At 39.9% G+C, this 23,275-nt stretch overlaps 1 protein-coding gene across 6 annotated transcripts in view; it reads left to right on the top strand.

Annotated features, from left to right (window-relative positions):
• Positions 1–7,631: 7,631 nt before the first annotated feature.
• The window catches only part of nr4a3 (nuclear receptor subfamily 4, group A, member 3), a 32,878-nt gene continuing 17,234 nt past the window's right edge, over positions 7,632–23,275 (top strand). Inside the window, exons 1-4 of one of the 6 annotated variants that reach the window (XM_053611522.1) lie at positions 7,632–8,135; positions 11,836–11,991; positions 12,972–13,053; positions 15,797–16,599. In XM_053611522.1, the coding sequence (XP_053467497.1) occupies positions 12,990–13,053; positions 15,797–16,599 (867 nt within the window). In that variant the 5' untranslated portion in view covers positions 7,632–8,135; positions 11,836–11,991; positions 12,972–12,989. Of the gene's footprint in view, positions 8,136–11,809; positions 11,992–12,971; positions 13,054–15,796; positions 16,600–23,275 lie in introns of those variants that run through there. The other 5 variants (XM_053611523.1, XM_053611524.1, XM_053611525.1 and 2 more) reach the window with 5 other exon arrangements.

The raw sequence follows: 23,275 nt of genomic DNA on the forward strand, positions 1-23,275 counted from the left end.
AGAATAGAACCTTCTGAACCCCTTGAATCCTGAATTCAGCCAGGAAGTGAACCAAACAGTCTGTATTTTGTTTTTCTGTAAACACTATAGATTTACAGGGCCCTCCACTAATATTGGCACCCTTGGTAAATATGAGCAAAGAAGGCTGTGAAAAATTTGTCTTTATTCTTTAAACTTTTGATCTTTTATTCAAAATATTCACAGAAATACTCTGCTCTCATGAATATCAAACAATTGCGAACAAAGCACAGATTTATATAAAAAAATATCTTTGTTAAATATAGGTGTGCAACAATTATTGGCACCCCATGAATTAATTTGAGGAAAATATATTTGAAGTATATTCTCATTGATCTTTAACATTCATTTTTTTAGTACACCTAGGTGACTAGGAACAGGAAATTGTTCAACCATGACCTCCTGTTTCACAGTGGTATAAATATGACGTAACAGGCCAAATCCTTTTTTTTTATTATCCCACTCTTGTTTTAAAAGAGAAATTAAAAGACAAATATATATTACATCTTTTTTTAATGAAACCTCATCAATTTTTGTGTCTATAAGATCTACTTCTTCATTCATCTGAATTTTGAACATTTTTGCAAAATTCTACTGGATATTCACAGGGAATTATTAGGGGTCTAAAAACATATGTAAAGACAGAACCGTTTTTGCTGCAGAAAGAACGTTGCACAAATTAAGGGCCTTTCTTGAATAAAACAGGTTCACATTTTCAATGACTTTCAAAGAATTTTCACATTTTCAGTAAACTTTCACATTTTCTGAATGTGTGAATATCTGTAATACAGTGAAATGTACAGTGAAAAGTCTTAGGCATAAGTAAAGAAATGCTATGAAGCAAAGATTCCTTCAAAAAATTTAATTAAAATGTTTCTACTTTAAAAAACTACACAGAGCAGTAAAACAACACTAAACTAAACAAAGTCAGTATTTGCTGTGACAGGCCTCAGGTACACTTCATATAGTTTTCTGAGAACATTGGTTTTTCTAAGCATCTTTTCTGAAAATGTGAAACAGTTCTTCTGGAGACTTTAATTGTCACACTTGCTTCTGTTATTTTTTTGCAGGCAATCCCTGACCTCCAGTATTTTTTTTTTGTCTGAAATGTGGTCTATTAATTATATTTTTCTCTCTGTACTGACATAGAAAAAAACAAAATGTGACTTATGTTTTGAAATATTTTTTTTACTGACCCAATAATGCAGAAGTCATAAAATAAAGTTCTAAGACAAAGTTTGTATTAACAAATTACTGTATGACTAAGGATTTTGCATAGTTCTGTAGTTCTGATTATTATTTAGTAATAAAAGGAGCCTAACTGACTGGTCACTTGAATTGAATGGGTTTAAAATTACACTAAAACACTAATGTGTTTCTTGACTTAAAAATAATCTTTCGAATCTACATTTCAACACTGTAACCACTAACAAAAATGCAATAACAGAAAAACTCTGATGATGCCAAAAAATTCAAATGTGCTTTTCCATATTCGGCTTATGTACCTAATGTTTGCATTGTAAGATTATAAACCCGAAATTATTCTGAGCTGCAATCATAATGAGGTCTGTCATTTTTTACACTATAAAAATAGACAACAAAAATACACAAGAAATATGCTGGTAAAAGTCAAGCTAATAATAAAAGCTAGTTAAAAAATAAAGTATAAATATGAATTAAAGTAGAAATGATGAATTATGCATTAGAAACCTGACATTAATCTGAGCTGCAATCATAAAGAAGAATCCTTATTCTGTTTTTGAATGGAGGAACAGGCATGCTGTCTGGGTGGGAAGGATGGCATACTCTCCCTCCAGTGTCAATCACAGTGATGCTAGCCAATTGTGGTCATCTATGAGGTCATTTATGCAGAAGAGGGCAGATAGTGCTTTCCTCTGAGTGTTTTACACTTCCCTGTGATGCGGCGTGAGCAGCAGTTCAAAAAGACTGGTTTCAAGTGTCTAGGAGGAAGCACGTGTTAATCTGTACCCTCAGTGGTTGGTAGATGTCTTTTTATAGAGGAGAGCTGGTTTGTTGGTGGGAATTGACAGATGACCAAATTGAAAAAGCAAAGAAAGAACAGATTGCTTGTCCTGGAATATTGATGCCTTCACATTTATGCAATGCTGCTTTCTACATGCATTACTTCAGACTTTATAGATCTGCAAATGTATGAACACTCATTAAATATGGTGAGACAAACATCCTCCTTTTTCCCCCCTTTTGGACATTCCACTAATCCATTTATTTCCTCTGTGAACTTTTCTTGGAATGAAGGTGGGGCCACATTACCAGGGGTCACAAATGAGTCTGTTGAACATTTTGTCTCAATTTTTCCTCTTTATCTGATAGGGGGCTATATATATATAAATATATATATAAATATCCAACCATCCATCCATCCACCCATCCATCCATCTTCTATACTTTTCAGGGTCACGCTTAATCCTTTTCAGGGTCACGGGGAGACCTGAAGCCTATCCCAGGGAGCATCGGGCACAAGACTGGGTACACCCTATATATATATATATAGTTTTTTTAAAAATATATTGTTATTATATTTTTACCAACTTCCATTCCAACTGTGCTGAGATGGAAAGGAAGGCTTTGTATGTTGCATATTGTTGTCAAGCACCACCAATTATGTGATATTATCTTATTTTTATTTGCATATAATGTGTGTCAATGTGAGTCATGAGTGCCAGAGAAATTCATAAAGGTCTTGTATACTTTACCTGTGAACACCTGCTGAGTAATCAGTAATACTACAGTAAACATCTTAAAACACTTATTGAAGTAAAGCCAGCTGCCTACAGAGTTCACAGACAGATGCCTTCTACCACCTCTGCATTTACCTTTATCCTCAAAGAAACGGACTGCATTGTAAATATGGGTGTGAAACAATATGCCTTTTACTTCTAAAAACAGGTATTTATGCCTCCAGACAAATCTGTCTGTCAGACAATAAGTGGCAGATTGCTGACATGCCATTTCATCCAGTCCAGTGTGTATTCCCATCTAACGCCCACTCTTCCCGAAACTCTGGTGATGAATGAAGAGATATATATATTAAAGATGAATCAGAAAATGCTCTTTGTTTGGTAGGCTATATCGTTTCCTCATGGTTGACACACGTTCATGTTGCAACATAACATGCATCACAGGTATTGAGATATTAAGTCATTCCCGAAGAGGGTTTTCCAGTGATGAGTCAGCATGGTAAATGTCATTCTGCCATTCAGACACTCATCTACAATTCTCAGATATTCAGGTCTGCCACTGTCAGGAAACGTAGGAGTTGAAGTGCAGTTTATTTGGCATATCTACTAAGCTGTGATTCCCGTCATTCTGTTACGATTCTGTTACAAATGTTGCTTGGGGGAGAAAGAAACAGCAGGTTGTAAACCTAACACCATTAGTAAACCTAAATCACTTTCACTAAGCAAAGCCTCATTGTCAACATCATCCATCCATCTTCTATACCGCTTCCCCTACTGGGCCGTGGGGAACCTGGAGCCTATCCCAGGGAGCATCGGGCACAAGGCGGGGTACACCCTAGACGGGGTGTCAATACATCACAGGCACACACACATTCACACACGCATTCATACATTACGGACACTTTTGACATGCCAGTCAACCTACGATGCATGTCTTTAGACTGGGGGAGGAAACCAGAGTACCCAGAGGAAACCCCCACAGCACGGGAAGAACATGCAAACTCTGCACACACAGATCCACGGTGGGAATCGAACCCCCGACCCTGGAGGTGAGAAACAAATGTGCTACTTGATTTAGCAAAAGATTGTAATAGAGTTTGTACTTTCTTCTGACTGCCAGAGCAGCAATCCATACGGTGCTGCTCATAAATTTACATACCCCTTGCAGAATCTACAAGACACAATAATAACTGTATAACACAATAATAATAAATTACCCAGTTAAAAAGTTTACATATGCTTTTACATATCCTTTTAGTCAATACTTTGTGCTATCTCCCTTTCCCAAGATAACAGTTCTGAGTCTTCTCCTATAATGCCTGATGAGGTTGGAGAATACATGGCAAGGGATCTGAGACCATTCCTCCATACACAATCTCTACAGATCCTTCAAATTTTGAGGTTCACACTGGTATACTCTCCTCTTCAGTTCACCCCACAGGTTTTCTATGGGTTTCAAATCAGGGGACCGGGATAGCCATGGCAGGACCTTGAGTTTGTGGTCAGTAAGCCATTTTTGTGTTGATTTTCATGTATGTTTTGGATCATTGTCCAGCAGGAAGATCCAACCATGGCCCATTTTAAGCTTTCTGGCAGAGGCAGTCAGGTTTTCATTTAATATATGTTCATATTTGATAGAGTCCATGATGCCATGTATCCTAACAAAATGTCCAGGTCCTCTAGCAGAAAAAACAGCCCCAAAACATTAAAGAGCCACCACCATATTTAACCAGGGTATTGAGGTAGTTTTCCATATGGCTACCTCTCTGTGTGCGTCAAAACCACCTCTGGTGTTTATTGCCAAAAAGCTTTATTTTGGTTTCATCTGACCATAGAACCCGATCCCATTTGAAGTTCCAGTAGTGTCTGGCAAACTGAAGATGCTCAAGTTTGTTTTTGGATGAGAGTAGAGGCTTTTTTATTGAAACCCTTCCAAACAACTTGTGGTGATGCAGGTGACGTCAGATTGTAGTTTTGGAGACTTTCTGACCCCAAGACACAACTAACTTCTACAATTCTCCAGCTGGGATCTTTGGAGATCCATCCTCTTAACAGTGTGTTGAGACAATAAAGGCACACACCCTCTTACAGGTTGATTCATAATATTTCCTTGTTATTTTTTAAATAAAAAATATTTTCTTATAGCCACTTCCCATTTTGTGAAACTCAACAACCTTTTGCCACACATAACAGCTATATTCCTTGGTCTTACCCATTGTTATGAATGACTAAGGGAATTTGGCCTGTGTTACCTCATATTTATACCCCTGTGAAACAGGAGGTCATGGTTGAACAATTTCATGTTCCTCGGTTTCCTTCCATGCTAAACTACCCCTAAGTGTAAATAGCTATGTTTCCATCCACATGTTTTCATGCAAACGTTGGGCTATCGCATAAAAAAACAGTGGGTGGAAACACCAGATGCGAATAAAATCTCCAAAATGAGCATAAAAAAATGTATGCGCTCAATTGAGGCAAATAATTATTTTTATTTTTTTTATAAGACATGTGCATAACTTATGATGGAAACACATTTACCAAATAAACTACTCAATGTGCATCAAAAAAGTCATGTGACTTTGCCTCAACAAATCATTTGACTGGATAAATGGCTCAGAAAAGTAGAAATGGGGGAGGGGGGGGACGACCCCACAGATACTGAATGTGTTAATGTGTGTGTTCACATTGTCCTGCACGTGATACATGAACGTGTGCAGTATGAAACCAAACCAAACCAAACCAATCCAAAATATTAATTTCACAGACGAAGTATTAAGTGTACAAGTGCAGTCAAACTCTTCACTTTTGCTGATGATTTCATATTCTTGTAAATCAAATGTGCTCGTGGCAATAGTGGCTTACATCACACCTGCGACCCACATGACCTCAGTCTGCTTGTTGTGTAAAGAAGAAGTAGTAGTTTAGGATGACAGAGGTCATGGAAAGGGGAATCCCCCGGCTCGTGCTCAGTGACCCAGTTTACAACAGCTAATGAAAGTGAGATTGCTTCTGCGCATGCGCCAGACCGAGCTCTGACGTTTCCTCTCAGCCTCACTACTCGGTCCGGAAGAGCAAGTCCTCTGACCAGAGGACTTACATATACTGTTTGTACATTTTATTTAGGCTTTATGGTAAAGTACATTCGTCGTCATGATAGTGTACGTATCTCGTTGCCAATTCCGAGGGACCTGTAGAGATTTTAGGCGTCGAACGGTTACCGGAATTTAACTTTCCTGTCAACAGCTCGTGCAAACCGTGACCTGATACACGAAATTACTTTACTTTTAGAGCAGTTTCGTCAAAACGTTCATCGTTTCCCTCTTTATATTTACTGCTATAAACATGTTTAGGCTTTAGTCACAGAAACTGCTAGGCTGCTCGAAACTATGTAAAGACTTATCACGGAGTGTAACTGTGCTGTTTTCCCCTTAGCGTTCATTTTATTTTCATGAATAATGGCGTTTTGTTTGGTTTTTTGGTTGAGGTTTACAGTTACAGCAGCAGTTTGTCACTTCAGTTAGCTCATTTCTAAAGCCAGGAAGTAAAGTAATTAGTTTACATGGAACGAAAGAACACATTAATCTGTAAAAACCCGTAAAGCGTGTGTTACCAAACTGCGCTCATGGAGCCGAAGAAGAAACCCATGAGCTAGCTACAATCTCCCGTTACAATACGGCGGTGTCATGAGGTTGTTCCCTGGCAAGTAGAAACGGGGACACGCTTCCGCTAAAAATACCTGTCTACGACTATATTTGGATTGGCTGGAACACAATCAAATTTCTAAAATAAACGGACCCGCCCCGGTACAATGAATGAAGGATCAGCTATCTCACACTGCCGGGCCGCCCGCTGCTATATTTAGCAACGGCGCTTGCGTCAATCACGCGCCTCAGTGCGTCAGCCCTGTCCCCGCCTCCAGGAGATGGTCATTGGCCAGAATTAGAACGCGGCCAAGAAATTGCGCGTGCTGTGATTGGCTAGCGCTGGCTTAGCGTGAGTTGGTTAACGCTGGCCGGATTTTAATGTTTCATTTAGTGAGAGCGCCGCTGCGCTTTTCACAATCAAATGCTGACTGATTAAACGTCTTAATAACTGAACGTGGAAAGACGTATTTGTGCAATAAATAAATAAATAAAACCACACGCCAATTACAAAACAAACGGGCCCAAGAAAATATAAAAAAGTGTTTGTGATGTTAGTCTTGAATTGAAATGCATTGCTTGAGCATTAAAATGTATCATATACTGCATTAGATGTGAGATTTTGTCATTAGACGTGTGTTTAAGTTGATTTGCTAGGTGTTTTCCTAATGTATTATTTATGTTTAATATGGTTACAGCTGAGCCTTTGTGATTGAAATGAAAGTGGAGGGTTTTTAAAAAACCTAAAAAATTATATTATTGTTTAGTTTCCAATAGACTGGTGTGTTTGAATAGACATGTGTTTCCATGTATGTCATCTTGCTGAATACCAGTTATGCTTTTCTCCTTCACTCCCTTCACCATTGATGAACTGAATCATAAATCATCATAAATCATAAAATGAATTTCAAACAGGCTATGTAACTCCAAAAGTTTTCCAAGCTTCCCAATATTCTCTATCTCAGCAGCCTTTGTAACACCTAAGCAAGAGGCCCTATCCTTTAGAAGACCCAAATACAAGGAGAATGAGTTGTATTGGAAAGGTTAGCTGATTGAAATTTGAAGAAGTCGTTCATCTAATGAAGGCAGAGACACATGCACTCATGACAGAGACGCATGTTGTATGTGTTAGTTTTCAAAACACACCCTCCCGAGCTGTTTCAAACAATATAGGTCGTAGAGTCAGAAGATCAACATACTTCTCCCTCCTCCCTCTCTCTCTCTCTCTCTCTCTCTCTCTCTCTCTCTCTCTCTCTGGCATGAAGCATGTGTATACTGTATAGCAGCGAGCTGACCGGGGGTGCGCTACAGTGCAGGGCTCGACGTCACCTCTCCCATGGCGTCACATTGACGTAGCGCATTCCAGGCTGCCTATGTAGAAGGCAGATTCGCATAAATGTGCTATTAGGCGTTCTTTCTCAGCGCGCGACACATAAACAAAGGCACATTGCAACTTCATCCCGGCGCGTCTCTCTTTTCCGTAGCCACTTCATGCCGAGCCGGTTACAGAGGAGCTGAGCGGAGCACGGAGTACTTTTTTTATATTATCCCACTCTTATTTTAAAAGAGAAATAAAAAGACAAATATATTACATCTTTTTTTTTTAAATGAAACCTGATCACCTTTGTGCGACTCTAAGATCTACTTCTTCATTCATCTGAATTTTGAACATTTTTGCAAAATTCTATTGGATATGCACAGGGAATTATTAGGGGTCTAAAAACATATGTAAAGACGGAACCGTCACAGCAAACAAGTAAGTGAATATATTTTAAATGAATTTTTCTTTTTGGGAAATTTCTCACAGCGCTTTGGACGCTTTGTTAGCTTGTTACAAGTAGTCTAATTTCAGATCCTTCTTGTTTTTTTTTTTTTATTAATTTTTTTTTTTTGCTTTTTTTAATGACGCTGAACTTTTTTAAAGAATAAAAAGTTTGCGGTAATGTGCGGGAACCTGTTGAGCGCACTTAGGGGATGGAAAAAAAACAGTCGTAGGCTATCTCAGGCAGTGTCTCGGCTCCAGACGGATGGATGGCTCTGAATCCCCGATTTAATTTGCGAAAGGTCGTCATATTATCAACGGTTGTCATGGAAATGGGATGCCGCTTCTACACCCCTGTGTAGCCTACACCGCGGAAAGCTCGCGCGATCGCACTCTCACACCGGGAACGAGGCGCGTGCACTCCGGCTCCAGCCTCCAACACTTTTAACCACATGCTTGGGGTTGCTTGCTTTCTTGCTTGCTTTCTGATCGCGCTTACACATCTCAGTGTGCCTTTTTTGTTGTTGTTGATATATTTCTCCTTTTATTTTCTTTCCTTTTTAAATTTTTTTTAAAAATCACATTTCCTCTGTCCGGTCCAATGCTGGAGACTGAAGAGAGCTCGCGCGCGAACCTTCGGCGCGCGCACTGTAGATAAAGTAGCAAGAAATGTCGACTCTAAATGTTGACTCTGTTTATCATCTCTGTTTTTATTTTGAACAGGACATACATCGCATACACTGCAGTAGTCACTTGACTGACTTTTGCCACTCCGTGGTGTGTCGCGTGGATGATTTTTTTAAATTATTTTTTTCTCTAGTGTCATATTGCACACTTGATACTATAATGAAAGTGCGTGGTCAGAATAGAATAATAGAAAACGATGGAAAATGTCGTGCAAACTTTCATGCATATTTCATCAATCGCTATCTTTCGTTAACAGAAAACTAGTGCATTTGACAAGCGATAAACACGCCCCCTCTTTATGAACACACACACACACACACACACACACACATTGAAAAATGAAGGAACTTTAAGTGCAATTACTGTTATGTTTTAGAAACTATTTGCATTCCTGTTTCTCAAACCCTTTGTAACAAGGTTTCTGGAGGATCTAGATTTGTTAAGGGGTATTCCAGCGTCTTCTTTTTTTGTGGGGGGAGTATAGGATTCCTACCATCTCAATGACATCCAGTGATCATCAAGTATAAAGTTATTCAGCAATGCAACATTACTCTACGTTAATCTATACCCGGTGAATGGAGGCCAGAGTTGCTTGGTGAGATGTGCACAGAAGTGTCTTGTCTTTTCTTTTTTTGCTTCTAGCTTGTCTCCTCTTTCACTGTCGAGTCCCGTTCCCTCAGCTAATTTACTGTACTTGTGTTATTTTTTTTTTCATTCCTTTGTCAGCTCTCTGTCCTTTTACTCGTCTGTTTGCTGGAAGCCTCTCTCCAGCGCGCTTATTGAACGAGGAGACGAGCGCGTGCTTAAGGGCTCTCATGCGGTTCTCTAGGTTACCGGGGGCGCGAGCGAACCAGGGGCTTTACACACACACACACACACACACACACACACACACACACACACACACACACACATGATTGCAACCTGCTAGTATCTAAGCATCCTATGCGCGTGCGTTCTGCAAACAAGAGAGCCACACATGCTAGAATTACACTATCCCCCAAAAAGGTACTCCTGGTGTGCTCAATTTTCAGTAATTATCCAACACTCTCAGAAAAAAAGGTAGGTACCTTTCCTTCTCGCTGGGGTGGTTCCATTCCATCAAGTGTACACCTTTTGTACCTTTAGTCTGTATCTTGTACCTAAAGGTGAAAGCTTTACTTTTGAAAAAAAAAATCCAATTAAATCATATGTAAATGTACACAAACATTTCCAGCTGAACGATGCAAGGTACAAAGGTACGACAGATAATGGTACTATCTCAGCACCAAGGAAATACACTATAACACCCTCAGAGTGTTTGTTTTTATTCTACCTTCAGTTACACAACCCTTAAAAGCTCTTCAGCTTGTCCTGTTATAGGGAACCTTTAAAGGTTCTATATGTAGTAGTGTTTCTCTAACAGTCACGCAAACCCATTTATGAAGCCAGGACTTATGAAACCTTAACTGTGTAAAGAACCACTTTTTGCCTAGTAGTGTAGTTCATGGATTCACTGTAAGCCTTCATGTAAGACTTTTAAGGGTTAAGATGGACGTTGTATCTTGGTGCTAAATTACTCAGACCCTTTACTGGTTCTAAGGATCTGATCATAACTAAAAATTTCCAGTCGAAAGTAGAAATGATTCATCAAAACCAATATTGTATTGAGTCATTGTTATTATTTTTGTTTTTCTTGGTGTAGATGTGGATTTATTGATATAGAAGCAGAACAAGATCAGGGATCAAATATTGTCGAAAATATACTCATAAATATTTCATCATGAGTATAATGTGTGTGAAGTTGTGATGAAGATGTTGGTAAGAGAAGACAGGTTCGTGTTTGTGTGTTGTGTGCGTCAGGGAGGGGGCGCTAGTCTCTTTCACATTGCACCGCAGACTTTCCTCCTGTGTACTCCGGACAATAAACACAGCACTGTGTTCAGGTGAACGACTTGTATTTTACCGACTTACAGGTAGTCGTTTTGTAGCATAGAACAACAACAACAACAACAAAAAAAAATCCGTCCACATAAGCAAGTTAGACTATAGATATCAGACTGATCAGCTGTGTCGCGAGCTCACCTGGGCACAACATGCAACGAATTAGTTACTGAGTTGATTTTACAAAAAATAATAAATAAATAATGCGAACTCGTTATTTATTCTTATTATTGTTCTAATTGTTACACTTTAAAATCTAGCCTACCATCCAGCGCTGATATTTATCTTCTTGAGTTTTGCTTTGCTTTGCATAATTGGTTACAATGCTTGGACGCAGAGTTTGTTTTCAGTCCTAATACTTTATTTTATTTTATTTTATTTTATTTTATTTTAATTTTATTTATTTATTTATTTATTTATTTAAATAATGATTGATTTTGATTTTGTTCTAATTGTCTCATTTTCATGAACGATGTCTCAAAAGTGCATGAACAGTAATGATGCCTAAAAGAACCCTAAAAGTATCTGGGTGCAGTTACAGATCTCCGTTTTTATTTATTTGATGTATATAATTTGATGTAATTTGATGTATATCAAATCAGATCTCAGTAATATTGATTATGAAACGCCGGCCCGCGCATATTCGGATTTTCTGTGGGTTTTTCTTTTTATATCCACTTTCTCAATCTATTGCAATACATCTCATTATATTATATATCCTTTTCCGTTCCACTTTTCACGTGTTCGCATTTACTCATAATGTAAGAACAGTTTAACCAGGCCAGCGTGCTGCACTCGTGCACAACGATTGTGGCTTTTGCGCAGTCATAGCACGTTTTTCAAATCAGAGTGTAGTAGTGGCTGCATACTCTCCGACCTTATATACACTCTGTCTGACTTCTGGATTCTGTGTCAGGGCACAAACTGGCTGTATTTGTGCATTTAGAATACATCTTTTACATCAAACGATCAAATCAAAAGCGACTGTGTGTGTGTGTGTGTGTGTGTGTGTGCATGCATGTGTGTGCATGTGGGTATACTGTGGTAGACTGATACGCTGAGCTTTCTCTCCTTTCTTTTTCAGCAGACCCCGGTTCGGAAGAGCGCCTGCAGCCGAGCTCTGAGTCCCGGCTCCCGGATACGTGCACCCTCGCGCGAGCTGATACAGCGCCGAACCCCCGCCGCGCGCCACCTCCGCCCTCCAAACTCAGCACGATTCAGCGAGCAAAAGGTCAACCAGGTAGCGCGAGCCTAATTTCCTTTAAGCTATTTTTCAAATGTACTTTTCCTCTGCACGTTGGGTTTTTTTTTCTCTCCCCAAAATAAATAGATAGATAGATAGATAGATAGAAAGGCACTTTATTAGGAGAAATAGTCTTGCTGCACCAGCCACACAGTGCAAAAATAAAGAGCAGGACTCCATGCAAAAGTAACACTAATAAATAAAAAAATATATATATAAGATATATTGGACAATTTGCAACGATTGCATTCTAACTGTAATATAGGATGTTTCGGACACTAAACGTCCACCTTTAAAATGTCCTCCTTATAAACAGGATTTGATTTGATTTTGTGACTGACTTTTCAGGTTCCGTTAGGGGAGAGTCGGGTGTCTGCTTACTCCAATTTCTTTGGCTAGTTCTTATAGCCGAATAAAGCCACAACGCCGTGTTAGTAAATAATAATAATAATAATAATAATAATAATAATAATAATAATAATTCGTTGCTAATTCTTGAACTTGGTGAGTTTAGGCTCTTGTGGATGCTTTAACCTGGACCTTTTTGGTGTGCGTAAAAACAAGCATCCAGAATGTTTTGATCGTGTGCGTAAAAGTGCAGGACCAACACTCCGGCTCTGTGCATTTAGCATCTCTTTCATGGTTCAGAAAAGTGATTATTTTGAAAAACAAAAATGAAAGTAAAATCCACAGAGATATACGCCGGATGCTCCACATATCTAACCGCAGGTGTGGCACTGCTGAAAGGGTGCGAATGTACAGAATGAGCGTGATTAAAAAAAAAAAAAAAGTAAACTAAAAAAAATACAAAACACTGCAATAATATTAAATGCAATATTAAAAAATATTTATATTGTTGTTTGACAGTACTGTGCTTTTTAATTATATTATATATTATATTAGCGTGTGTGTGTGTGTGTGTGTGTGTGTGTGTGTGTAATTGTGTGTATAATTGTGTGTTGATGTTTTGCCGTTAGATCCATGGCCTTGTGACAATGAGCAGGAGGTCACAGTCTTTGGAACAGCTCCGTTTTGTCCATCTAAAATGCTCTCCTCGAGGTTAGACACCCTCCTGTCTTTAAGCCACTGTCAGTAAGCCTGTGTGTAACATTGTCTGGGGCTTGAACTCACTCACACACTTATACACACCGGCCTGGGTGTGCGCGCTTGGACTAAAGATGCGTTCTCGCTTTGACTCAGTGTCTGTGTGGATTTAAATACACTGTGTTGTGATGGAGTTTACATTTTAACCTGTAAGAGAGAGAGAGAGAGAGAGAGAGAGAGAGAGAGAGAGAGAGAGAGTAAAGAGGCTGACAATAGAGGCTGGTTTCAGAGTTGGCAGAAAGCGGTTCAATTAAACATCAAATAAACTTTTATTTTCCGCTTTTATGCATGTCCTGAACAAGGAACTCATGCGTAATAAATTTGGTTGAATATAATAAATTAAATTTAATACAAGCAATTTACATACACGCACAAAAAAACACTATTTTGATATGAGCATAAATGAAAATCGGATGTAGAGGAAGTAGTAAATTGTTTGGTCTAGTTTTGAAAAGAGAACGGCTGATTGGACACACACACACACACACTCACACACACACACGCGCACACGCACGCACGCACGCACGCGCACGCACGCACGCAGTATTTATTTTCTGTGATGTCGGTTGGTGAGAGTGCAGGGAGAAAGATTGAGTCATTCTCGTGAAGAGACTCCACGTCACATTTTGACCCCTTGGTTATTCGCTTGGTCTCCATGACGACAAAGGGGTCGCACACACGTTTCACATCTGGATGAAACTCTGCTCTTTAAAGAAACCTGCATATACGAAGCAAAATACTACTACTACTACTACTGCTAATTATAATAATAATAATAATAATAATAATTATTATTATTATTATAATTATTATTATTATTATAATTATAATAATTATTATAATAATCATAATAATCATAATTATTATTATTATTATTCCTACTCATATGTCTAATTCAGCTCAAACCACTTAAAAGACTCATTTATACTTTTTATTTTTATTTTTTGAAAAATGGTTTTGTTTGTTTAACTTCATCCCAACTGATTTCTTTCTTTCTTATTTGGAAAATTTATTGTTATTATTATTATTATTATTTTTATTATCAATATTTCTACTTATATTTCTGATTTGGTTCCTATTTATTAATTAATTCATCCATTCATCCATTCATTCATTTTTGTAATTATTTTAAACTTTAAACCTTTCCCATTGATGTACAGTGCTCGTGAAGTTGAATTCCAGCATCCTTCCTTCCTTCCTTCCTTCCTATCTTTTTTCTTTCTTTATTTCTTTCTTATTATTTTCATGGTCCATTTGAAATCTGATGTCTTTAAATCACACACACACACACACACACACACACACACACACACACACACACACACAGTACGCACGCAGGTGCCAGAATTCTGTCACATCCTACTCAAACCACATTCTTACATTCTTCCATATTAAACCATTTGCATATTACCATAGGGTGTGTGCTATTTGAGCTATTTTCATTGAGGCTATGATACATTTGTAGGTATAAAGTCATATCCTGTGTGTGTGTGTGTGTGTGTGTGTGTGTGTGTGTGAGTGTGTGTGTGTCTGTCTGTGCTTGTCTGTGTGTGTGTGTGTTAAAGTGTAACACCATGTTTGAATAAGCACAATACATGAAATTCATACTATACTATACTGTACTGTACTGTACTATCCTATAAAAACCGATCTCAAATATGACCGTAAAAAGTATGTGACTATGCAGGAGCAGTAACAGGGGCTTGCGCTGGTGTGTGGTGTGCTTTTGCATGTGTAAATGTACATGGTGTTGGTTCACCCAAGGATACAGTTCATAGGTAATTAGATAGTGACACTTTTTATTGTTTTAGTTCTGTTTTTTTCACTCTTTTTATGCTCCTCATTTCAGGGAAGGTATAATATGAGTTTAGTTGTTTGTGCAACAAGTATGGCCCATAAACACAACCCGGATACTGACAGTCCTCCTTGGTAATGTTCTGGCTGGCCTATAATTCGGCTATTTTTAGCCCTTGTTATTATTATCCGAAATGCAATGCAATTGGGTGGTCAGGTTAGGTTAAGTTACTCCGGTCTGGTAAGTGACTTAAACAGTAAGTAACGTTCCATTTCTGTCATCCCATGAGCTAAGATGCTTCTGTTGGAGTCATCTGTCAGCAACTGTATCAGCATGAATACAGCTTTTTTTTTGTTCAGCCTCTTGATAGTCTCGTTTACCAGAATTTACACTCATTTTGAAAGAGAGTGATGTAATACCACGCCTGCAAACAACTCTAGATTTTCTTGTATCTATTTTGTGTGGGGTTATCTGACAGCTGAGCCAATTTTCTCCTGAAATAAGTAACTAGGCATAAAGCAAATTGAAAAGTAGAAATGTAATTGGAAGCAAAGCTATTAAAGCTGGCGTTCGGTATGTTATCCTTATATTCATTTTCATTTTAGTTTCATTGTAAGTCCAGTGTGCTGGAATAAGAAAGTCAAAACAAATAAAAATGTGTCACTGACTAATTACTGACTGCTTTAATGTGTTTACCTGTCCCACTAACTCATGTTCCTACGGGATTGTCTTTATGTCCTAATTCTTTACTAACAGAACGAAGCCGTTAGAATAATGCTTAATGTATGAGGATAATTATTATTCGCATTTTACCAAATATTAATAATTTAAGCTCAATCTAAAGTAAAATGATGTCATAACATTAAAAACCATTCCTCTGCCTTTGTCCGCTTCTCTCTACAGACATGCCCTGTGTTCAGGCCCAGTATGGTCCCGCCCCCCCAGGGTCCAGCTACTCTGCCCAGTCCTTCGTCTATCCCGGCGAATACCACGGTAGCGAGCTGATGGCACCGGACTATGCTAAATGTGATCTAGGTGGAGGGGAGATCTCAGCAGCAGCAGCTACCACATCGCTGCCCAGCTTTAATGTGTTCGTTGAGGGTGGCTTTGAGCCCAAGCCCTCATGCTTGTACCAGATGTCTGCGCCACAACGCTCCACCATTAAGAAGGAAGAGGAGAGTTATGCATCAGTCGATGAAGCCATGGCCACTGGGTCCATGTACTTTAAGCAATCTCCACCTTCGACTCCACCCACACCACTCCACCCAGGCCCTGCTGGCACCTCTTTCCTGTGGGAGGAGCCTCACGGTCTATCTCTGGTGCCCCAAACATGCTCACGCTTCGCCCATTTCTACGATCAGACGGCACAGTCCGTGCCCACTTCCAGCAGCTATGAGACGTCCATGGGCTTGCCGATCCGGCCCGAGCGCTCTCCTTCGTCTTCTTCCTCGCACCAGCCACCCGGCCTGGAGCCGCACTCACATGCGCACTCGCACGTGTACCCACTGAGTGTGGGCAAACCAGGAGGCCTGGGCTTCCGTTCACTGGGCATGGGGCCCTGCCCACAGTCCCTCCTGGCAGACAGCTTGCCGTCGCCACCTGGACGTGCCACCTCTGGGGAGGGCACGTGCGCAGTGTGTGGAGACAACGCCGCCTGCCAGCACTATGGTGTCCGCACCTGCGAAGGCTGCAAGGGATTCTTTAAGGTAAGGAGTCAGAATAACACATAGCACCTCACACATACACAAACAAGCCATGCACAAGCCATGTAGGGGCTGGATTGGATTGAAACACACCCTGGGATGTAGCTAGAATATACAGAATCGGGGGTGGATTCGGGCATCCTGAGGGTCTGAGATGGTTCAGGACATACCTGGTGCTCTATCCTATCAAAACGTTCAAATCTTGAACTTTTAAGGATTCATTATCTTGGTCCTCTGAGGGAACCCAGCTATAACACAGAAACATTTTAGAGCTGCAAGGACAAACCCTTTAGGAAGCGACAATACCTGTAACTAACTGTACAACAAACTCTAGCTAATCACACTGTCCAGTCATTTGTCTTGTTTTGCACCAGAGCTCATGCATTTCCTTATGCAAACTTGCGCCATGTTAAGTTAGTAGCAGAAATTTATATTTTTTTAAACAACATTCGTCTACAAAGCCTATATTTGAGATTTTGCCATTATTTCCAATATGACATGCTGAAAAAAATATGAACGTGGATTTTAATGGGCCATGACATTCCAACTTTTGGAGACAATGCCCTTACCTTAGGGACAGAGATACAGGCTTGATTATCTCAAAAACACTATATCTCCAGGAAGTAACTATAGTGTATTTCAATTGTAATTATGGATGTTGTAAAAATTAAGTACGGTACACAACGTTTCCAGACAGACAGGATGTTTCGGTCAAAAAAAGTCATCAACCGTGCAAGCAAAGTGCTTCTGACGCTGTAGGAGGAATATCTCCTGGTTTCACCTCCTACAGCATCAGAAGCACTTTGTTTGCACAGCTGATGAAGGACGTTTGTCCGAAAGGTCCTGTTACTTTGGAAACTTTGTTTTTCCACCAAACAAAAAAACAAAAGATTTCCTTACAGAGTCTGAATTAATCAATCAAACTCTCACTTCTCTCTCTGTAAATACATTATGTCTTACATTATGCATATGATTATGGGTGTAATAGTTTTGATAATAACTAACTATATCCACATACCTTTGATTCAATAAACACTAAATAACTAATTGGTATAAATAAGCCAGTTGAAATACATATCAATGGAGAAACATAATTTACTGCTCAAGGCGTTTGCTCAAATTGTTAGATAATAATTAATTAATTGAAATAATCGTAAATATATAAGTCATCAGTATTGTATTGTGTTTTTGTGCAACTGCTTGTCCTTTGGTTATCATGTTGTCGGGCATTGTCGAATGCCGTGCATGTGTGTGGCGGTGTGTTTGTGCTACGGTGGTGGCTGGTGTTAATTGTGTATTCATTAACGCCCATTCATGTTGCTCTTGGGGGGAATGGAGCTCTCGGCTGAAAAGTGGCACATATACCCGACGCTCCTCTCTCCTCGAGTGTGAGGCTCAACTGAAGCTCAGGGTTAACACACTATTGTTACACACTCGGCAGGCTCCTTTAACCAAGGTTGTAGCCTATTGTATTAAGAGAAGGATGTGCTGATGAGAGGAGGGGGTGTGTGTGTGTGTGTGTGTGTGTGTGTGTGCCTGAATATGTATGTTCTTGAGGTAACAACAAAAACGTTACACCCTAAACAATACTTAAAAACACAAGCCTGTCTGTAATTTCAGGAATTACACAAGCTGAGTCGAGTTGGGGTTCTAAAAAAACGTCCAACGTGAAAAGTGTGTGTGCTGTGTTTGTATGTGTGTGTGCCTGAGTGGCCTCACAAATCGTCTGGCCGGCGGTTGCCACGGCGCCTGTGAGGGTCGTCTCCCCCGGCGACCAGCGAGAGGTGTGACAGCGGCGCGTACTTAAAATACAGCAGCCTAGAGCTGTGTCCAATATCACACACACACACACACACACACACAGAAGACACGTCAGTGATAGGCAAAGGCACAAAACACATACATTAATCTATATTGCTCATGTAAGAAGAGACTATAAAGGCAGAAAATAGTGATCAACACGTTTATATATATATATATATATATATATATATATATAATGTTTATATATCTGCTTATAAAGAGAAGAGTTCAAGCAGAGAGTCTAGTGGAGAATAAAACATAGAGAGAGAGTGAGAGAGAGAGAGAGAGAGAGAGAGAGAGAGAGGGGATGGTGGGCTGGAGATAATTGAATATAGCCTGTGGTCTGGTGCTGAAATAATCTATCCTTGTTCAATTAGTTTCACAATTTATTTTTATTTACTAATTAATAAAAGCAGGGGTTTGTGAACCTCAGGCCTTCGTGGCCATCACACACACACACTCACACACACACACACAAACACACACACACACACACACACACACACACACACACACACACACACTCTCTCTCACTCAGACAATTAGCACACGCACAAAGCAACTATTCAATTATATTCCCCAATGCTGTAGCACATAATGCAAACATTAGTGAGGGGATTTTAATGCTGTCCATTATTTCCTATTTATTAAAAAAGAGGGAAAATTTAGTGACGTTTTTATTTGTGTGTGTGAAAATTTACATATATACACACCCATTTATTTTAAATAAATACAAAACATTGTGCCTAATGGATGACCATACATATTTGCCATCAAATTATTCCAGCATTAATTATCGATTCATTGTTGTTTTCTGACCATTTCCTACCCGTCCACATGCGCAGCTTATTCTCCTAAATGCTCTGATTTCCATATAAATACATGCCATTTTCTATTGAGTAATGGCACTGAATATTAGGAAAACTTGGCTCTCTGTTTCACTCAGTCAACTTTTTCACAGTTTTCTGAGTGAGTCATACCGTGCTATGCGTGAGAGTATTATCCACAATATACGTATATAATGGAGTTCATTCAGAAAAAAAATTACACCGTAACCCACAGCATTGGAAGAACTCAACTCGGTTGTGCCACGGATGGCCTGCGACTCTGCGTAACTCAATTACACGCGTGCCCGAGTGTGTGCCCGGGCAGTGTTATCTTGTGTGTGATGAGCAGAGTTCAAGGTGAGAGGTTAAAATTAAAGACATGTGGATACATAGGCTGGATGCACGAGACATAAAGACATGATAACGAGTGGAAAAACATAGTCACATATTGTAGCACTGGTCGGCAACACATCCACACACACACACACACACACACACACACACACACACACACACACACACACTTAACCAATTAATGATGACCCAGTTCCACCTCTTGCTCTTGAATAAATACACACTTCTAATTACTTGCTCAGAGCGGAGTGAGAGAGTAAAGGAGGGGGAAATAATGTCTGATTAGGGGAGGAGGAAGAGAGGAGGGTCCCTAAGGAGTGCGGATGTGCGACGAGGCCATTAGCACACGTTACATGTCACAAATCCACATATGCTTGTCCGTACCAGTCCCCTGGACCCTGCTGGGCGCTGGACGAATGCAGATTTGGGATTTCTTTTTTATACATGAATATATAAGATGTATATAAAACAGCATGGACCCTAGTCAGCTGATTCCACAGTCCACAATGAAATGCAACACTGTTTAATTTTAACCATGAATACTTTTGTTCTTGTAGACAGATATGTAGCTTTATAGATTTAAAACATCTCTTATTCTCCAGTAGCTACATGCAACAGTGCAGCATAGGATTCAGCTAATGTTGTGTTATTGGAGATAAAGAGTGAAACCATCCACAGTTTCTTGGATGGAACGGAGCTTGCGATGGGTGTGTCTTATAAATGCTGTAATGAAAATCTGAAATAAAAAAACACTGATTTTCACACTTTAAGAGTTAACTGAAGAATAAACAGCAAATTAAAAGAGCTTGAATGTACAGTAATTCTGCAAACCAGTCAGATTAACTAGTGGGCCTCCATGAGAGATATCCATTATGAATGTGTGTGTGTGTGTTAATGGGGGTGGGTTTTGCGCTCCAGGCGAGGCTTCAGACAAGATTACACCAACCGACAGTCCTGTCTCACTTCTGTCCTGTGTTGCGTCCTATTAATTTAAGAAAAATGGGAGAGATGGTACAATGCACAAATCCTTTCAGTTTTTTTTTGTGTGTGTGTGTGTGTGCAAAGTGGGGAGGGGGGGCGGCTTTTCACCTGTTGGACAAGGTTCTGGTTTCACAGTACATACAGTAGTATACAACCATAGGAGACTATTCACTAGAGTAGAATGAGGTTTCAGTTGGGTTTCTGTGGACGGGTCGAGGAAAGCTAGTGCTCTGGTGAGGTCAGGAGCCCAGAAGAAAAAGAAAACAGTCTATAGTGGGGCTGCCAGGTCGTCCATGAAAACTCTGATGCACCGTTTACCCGGATGCTTTTAGGTGGTGGCGCTTGGTGGACCACAAGTGCAAAAAGAGTAACCTACAGAAACCTGAAAGCCACAACAATTGGTGCAGCAATAAAATAAAACATAGAGGTGTGTTTAAAACAAAACGAAACAAAACAAAACAAAAAAACACTAAAGCCTCAGCTTACTACTTGCAATACGGTTCGGAATAATTTGCAATTATGAAGCTATTAATTTTTCACAACTGAATAAACTGCAGTGTGTGCATTACTAGGCTGTTCCTATACCAGACAACTGACTAGTCATCTGTTCTCTTGTTATTTTTATCTCGTTTAATGAAGCAAACGTGTGGACTAAATGCTTCCTCTCAGGAACCATCTGGTCCCAACCTGCTGCCTTTACATCCAGTCTGGATCCACCACTGTGCAGTTTGGGACACAGCCTTTCCCCAGTGTGTAAAATGGTCAAGAGAAAAAAAAACCTAATTGCATTATGAGACGTCTGTGCTGTATGATAGGTTAGTACACTCTCAGGAGAAAAAAGTACTTAAGGTACTTAACTGTACCTGGGGTGGCCTACCTTTGAAACTTTCATGCACGTCAGGTACAGTACAATATATCCATATTTCCTGGTGAAAGGTGCGAAAGACAAGGACCAGGAAAGATACAGTTTTTCTGAGCGTGTACATTATTTAGTCACCAACCTGTTGCACTGCATTCTGAGATTCCTTGCGAGCTTTTACGTGAACATTTTTCCCCCCACTGTTCTTCTGCACAAAATTCCTAAAGTAACGCACGCACTAGATGGGAGAAGAAAGACGCGCACGCGCGCGCAAAAAAAAAGCAGAAAGTCTGTAAATAGGTTAAAAAGGAAAGTCTGATTAAAGAGAGCTAATGAAAACCTTGACTCCCTGACAGACATCTTGCGGTTTCGTTAAATTAGCGCTGTTTTCTTTTTCTTTTTTTTTTCCATTCGGTCTGTTAACCTTGCTATGGTAGCCTGTCTAAATCTGTAATGAAACGGCTGTGTGTGTTTTTTTGTTTTGCCGGCATTACGACGCGATTAAACGAGCCACAGATGTCGCTCGTGAAATTTCTGGTTTTATGTTAGTTTTGTGCGCGCTCCTGACGGCGGCGGAACTCGCCGGTCGCACGCATCTGTCATATAACGCGCGCGTCGTTTGCATTCCGAACCATCTTGGTTGTCGCGCGCATATCTCTCTCTCTTTGCGAGCACATCACTCTCGCTCTTTCTGTCTTTTTGCGCGTGCACATCTCTCTCTCTCCATCTCTCTCTCTGCGCGCGCATCTCTCTCTTTTTGCGCGTGCACATCTCTCTCGCTCTTTCTGTCTTTTTGCGGGTGCACATATCTCTCTCTCTCTATCTCTCTCTCTGCGCGCGCATCTCTCTCTTTTTGCGCGTGTCCATCTCTCTCTCTCTCTCGCTCTTTCGTGCATATTTTTCTCGCTCTCTCTGCACGTGCGGATCTCTCTCTATTTTGTGCGTTTCCTTCTCGCTCTTTTTGCACATGCATTTCTTTCTCTTGCTTTCTCTATTTTTGCGCGTGCTCACCTCTTTCGCTCTCTCTCTCTCTCTCTCTGCACTCGCGCATCTCCTTCTCTCTTTTGCGGGTGCACATCTTTGTCTCTCTCGCTCTATCGTGCATATTTTTCTCGCTCTCTCTGCACGTGCGGATCTCTCTCTATTTTGTGCGTTTCCTTCTCGCTCTTTTTGCACATGCATTTCTTTCTCTCGCTCTCTCTATTTTTGCGCGTGCACACCTCTTTCGCTCTCTTTCTCTGCACTCGCGCATCTCCTTCTCTCTCGGCGAGCGCAGACAGCTCTAATATCATTTTAATAAGGTCGGTAATAATCTCCGCGGAGTAGAAAACCAGCCCAGCGGGCCCCCCTCTCTCTCCGTTTCTCTGTCTCTCTCTCATCACACACACACACACACACACACACCCAGGGTTTCTGGGCCCCCTGGCTAATTTGTTCTCCGGGCCCCTAACCCCACCCCCTAGTTATCTTTGTTTTTACACGTGGCAATAATAAAATCATTATCAATAAGCATAACAGTTATTGCATATTCAATAAGAGACTATAAAGAACTGAATTTGAACAGTTTATTAAATTAACTGAAATTATGCATTTATAACTATATACAAATAACTATAGGCATATATACAGTAGCCTACAAGTAATTTACAGCATTGTACTTCCTCTCTCTCTCTCTCTCTCTCTCTCTCTCATACACAGACACTATAGAAACTCTGTCTGGATGTCTTTATAAGCTGTCGACTTGTAGCCTACTTTCTTATTCCCCAAGTACCAAGAACAATGAATTTTGTATTATTATTATTATTATTATTATTATTATTATTATTATTATTATTCATTGAGTGAATAATAAGTT

Source organism: Ictalurus furcatus, chromosome 23 (genome assembly GCF_023375685.1).
Source record: "Ictalurus furcatus strain D&B chromosome 23, Billie_1.0, whole genome shotgun sequence".
Taxonomy (NCBI): Eukaryota; Metazoa; Chordata; class Actinopteri; order Siluriformes; family Ictaluridae; genus Ictalurus; species Ictalurus furcatus.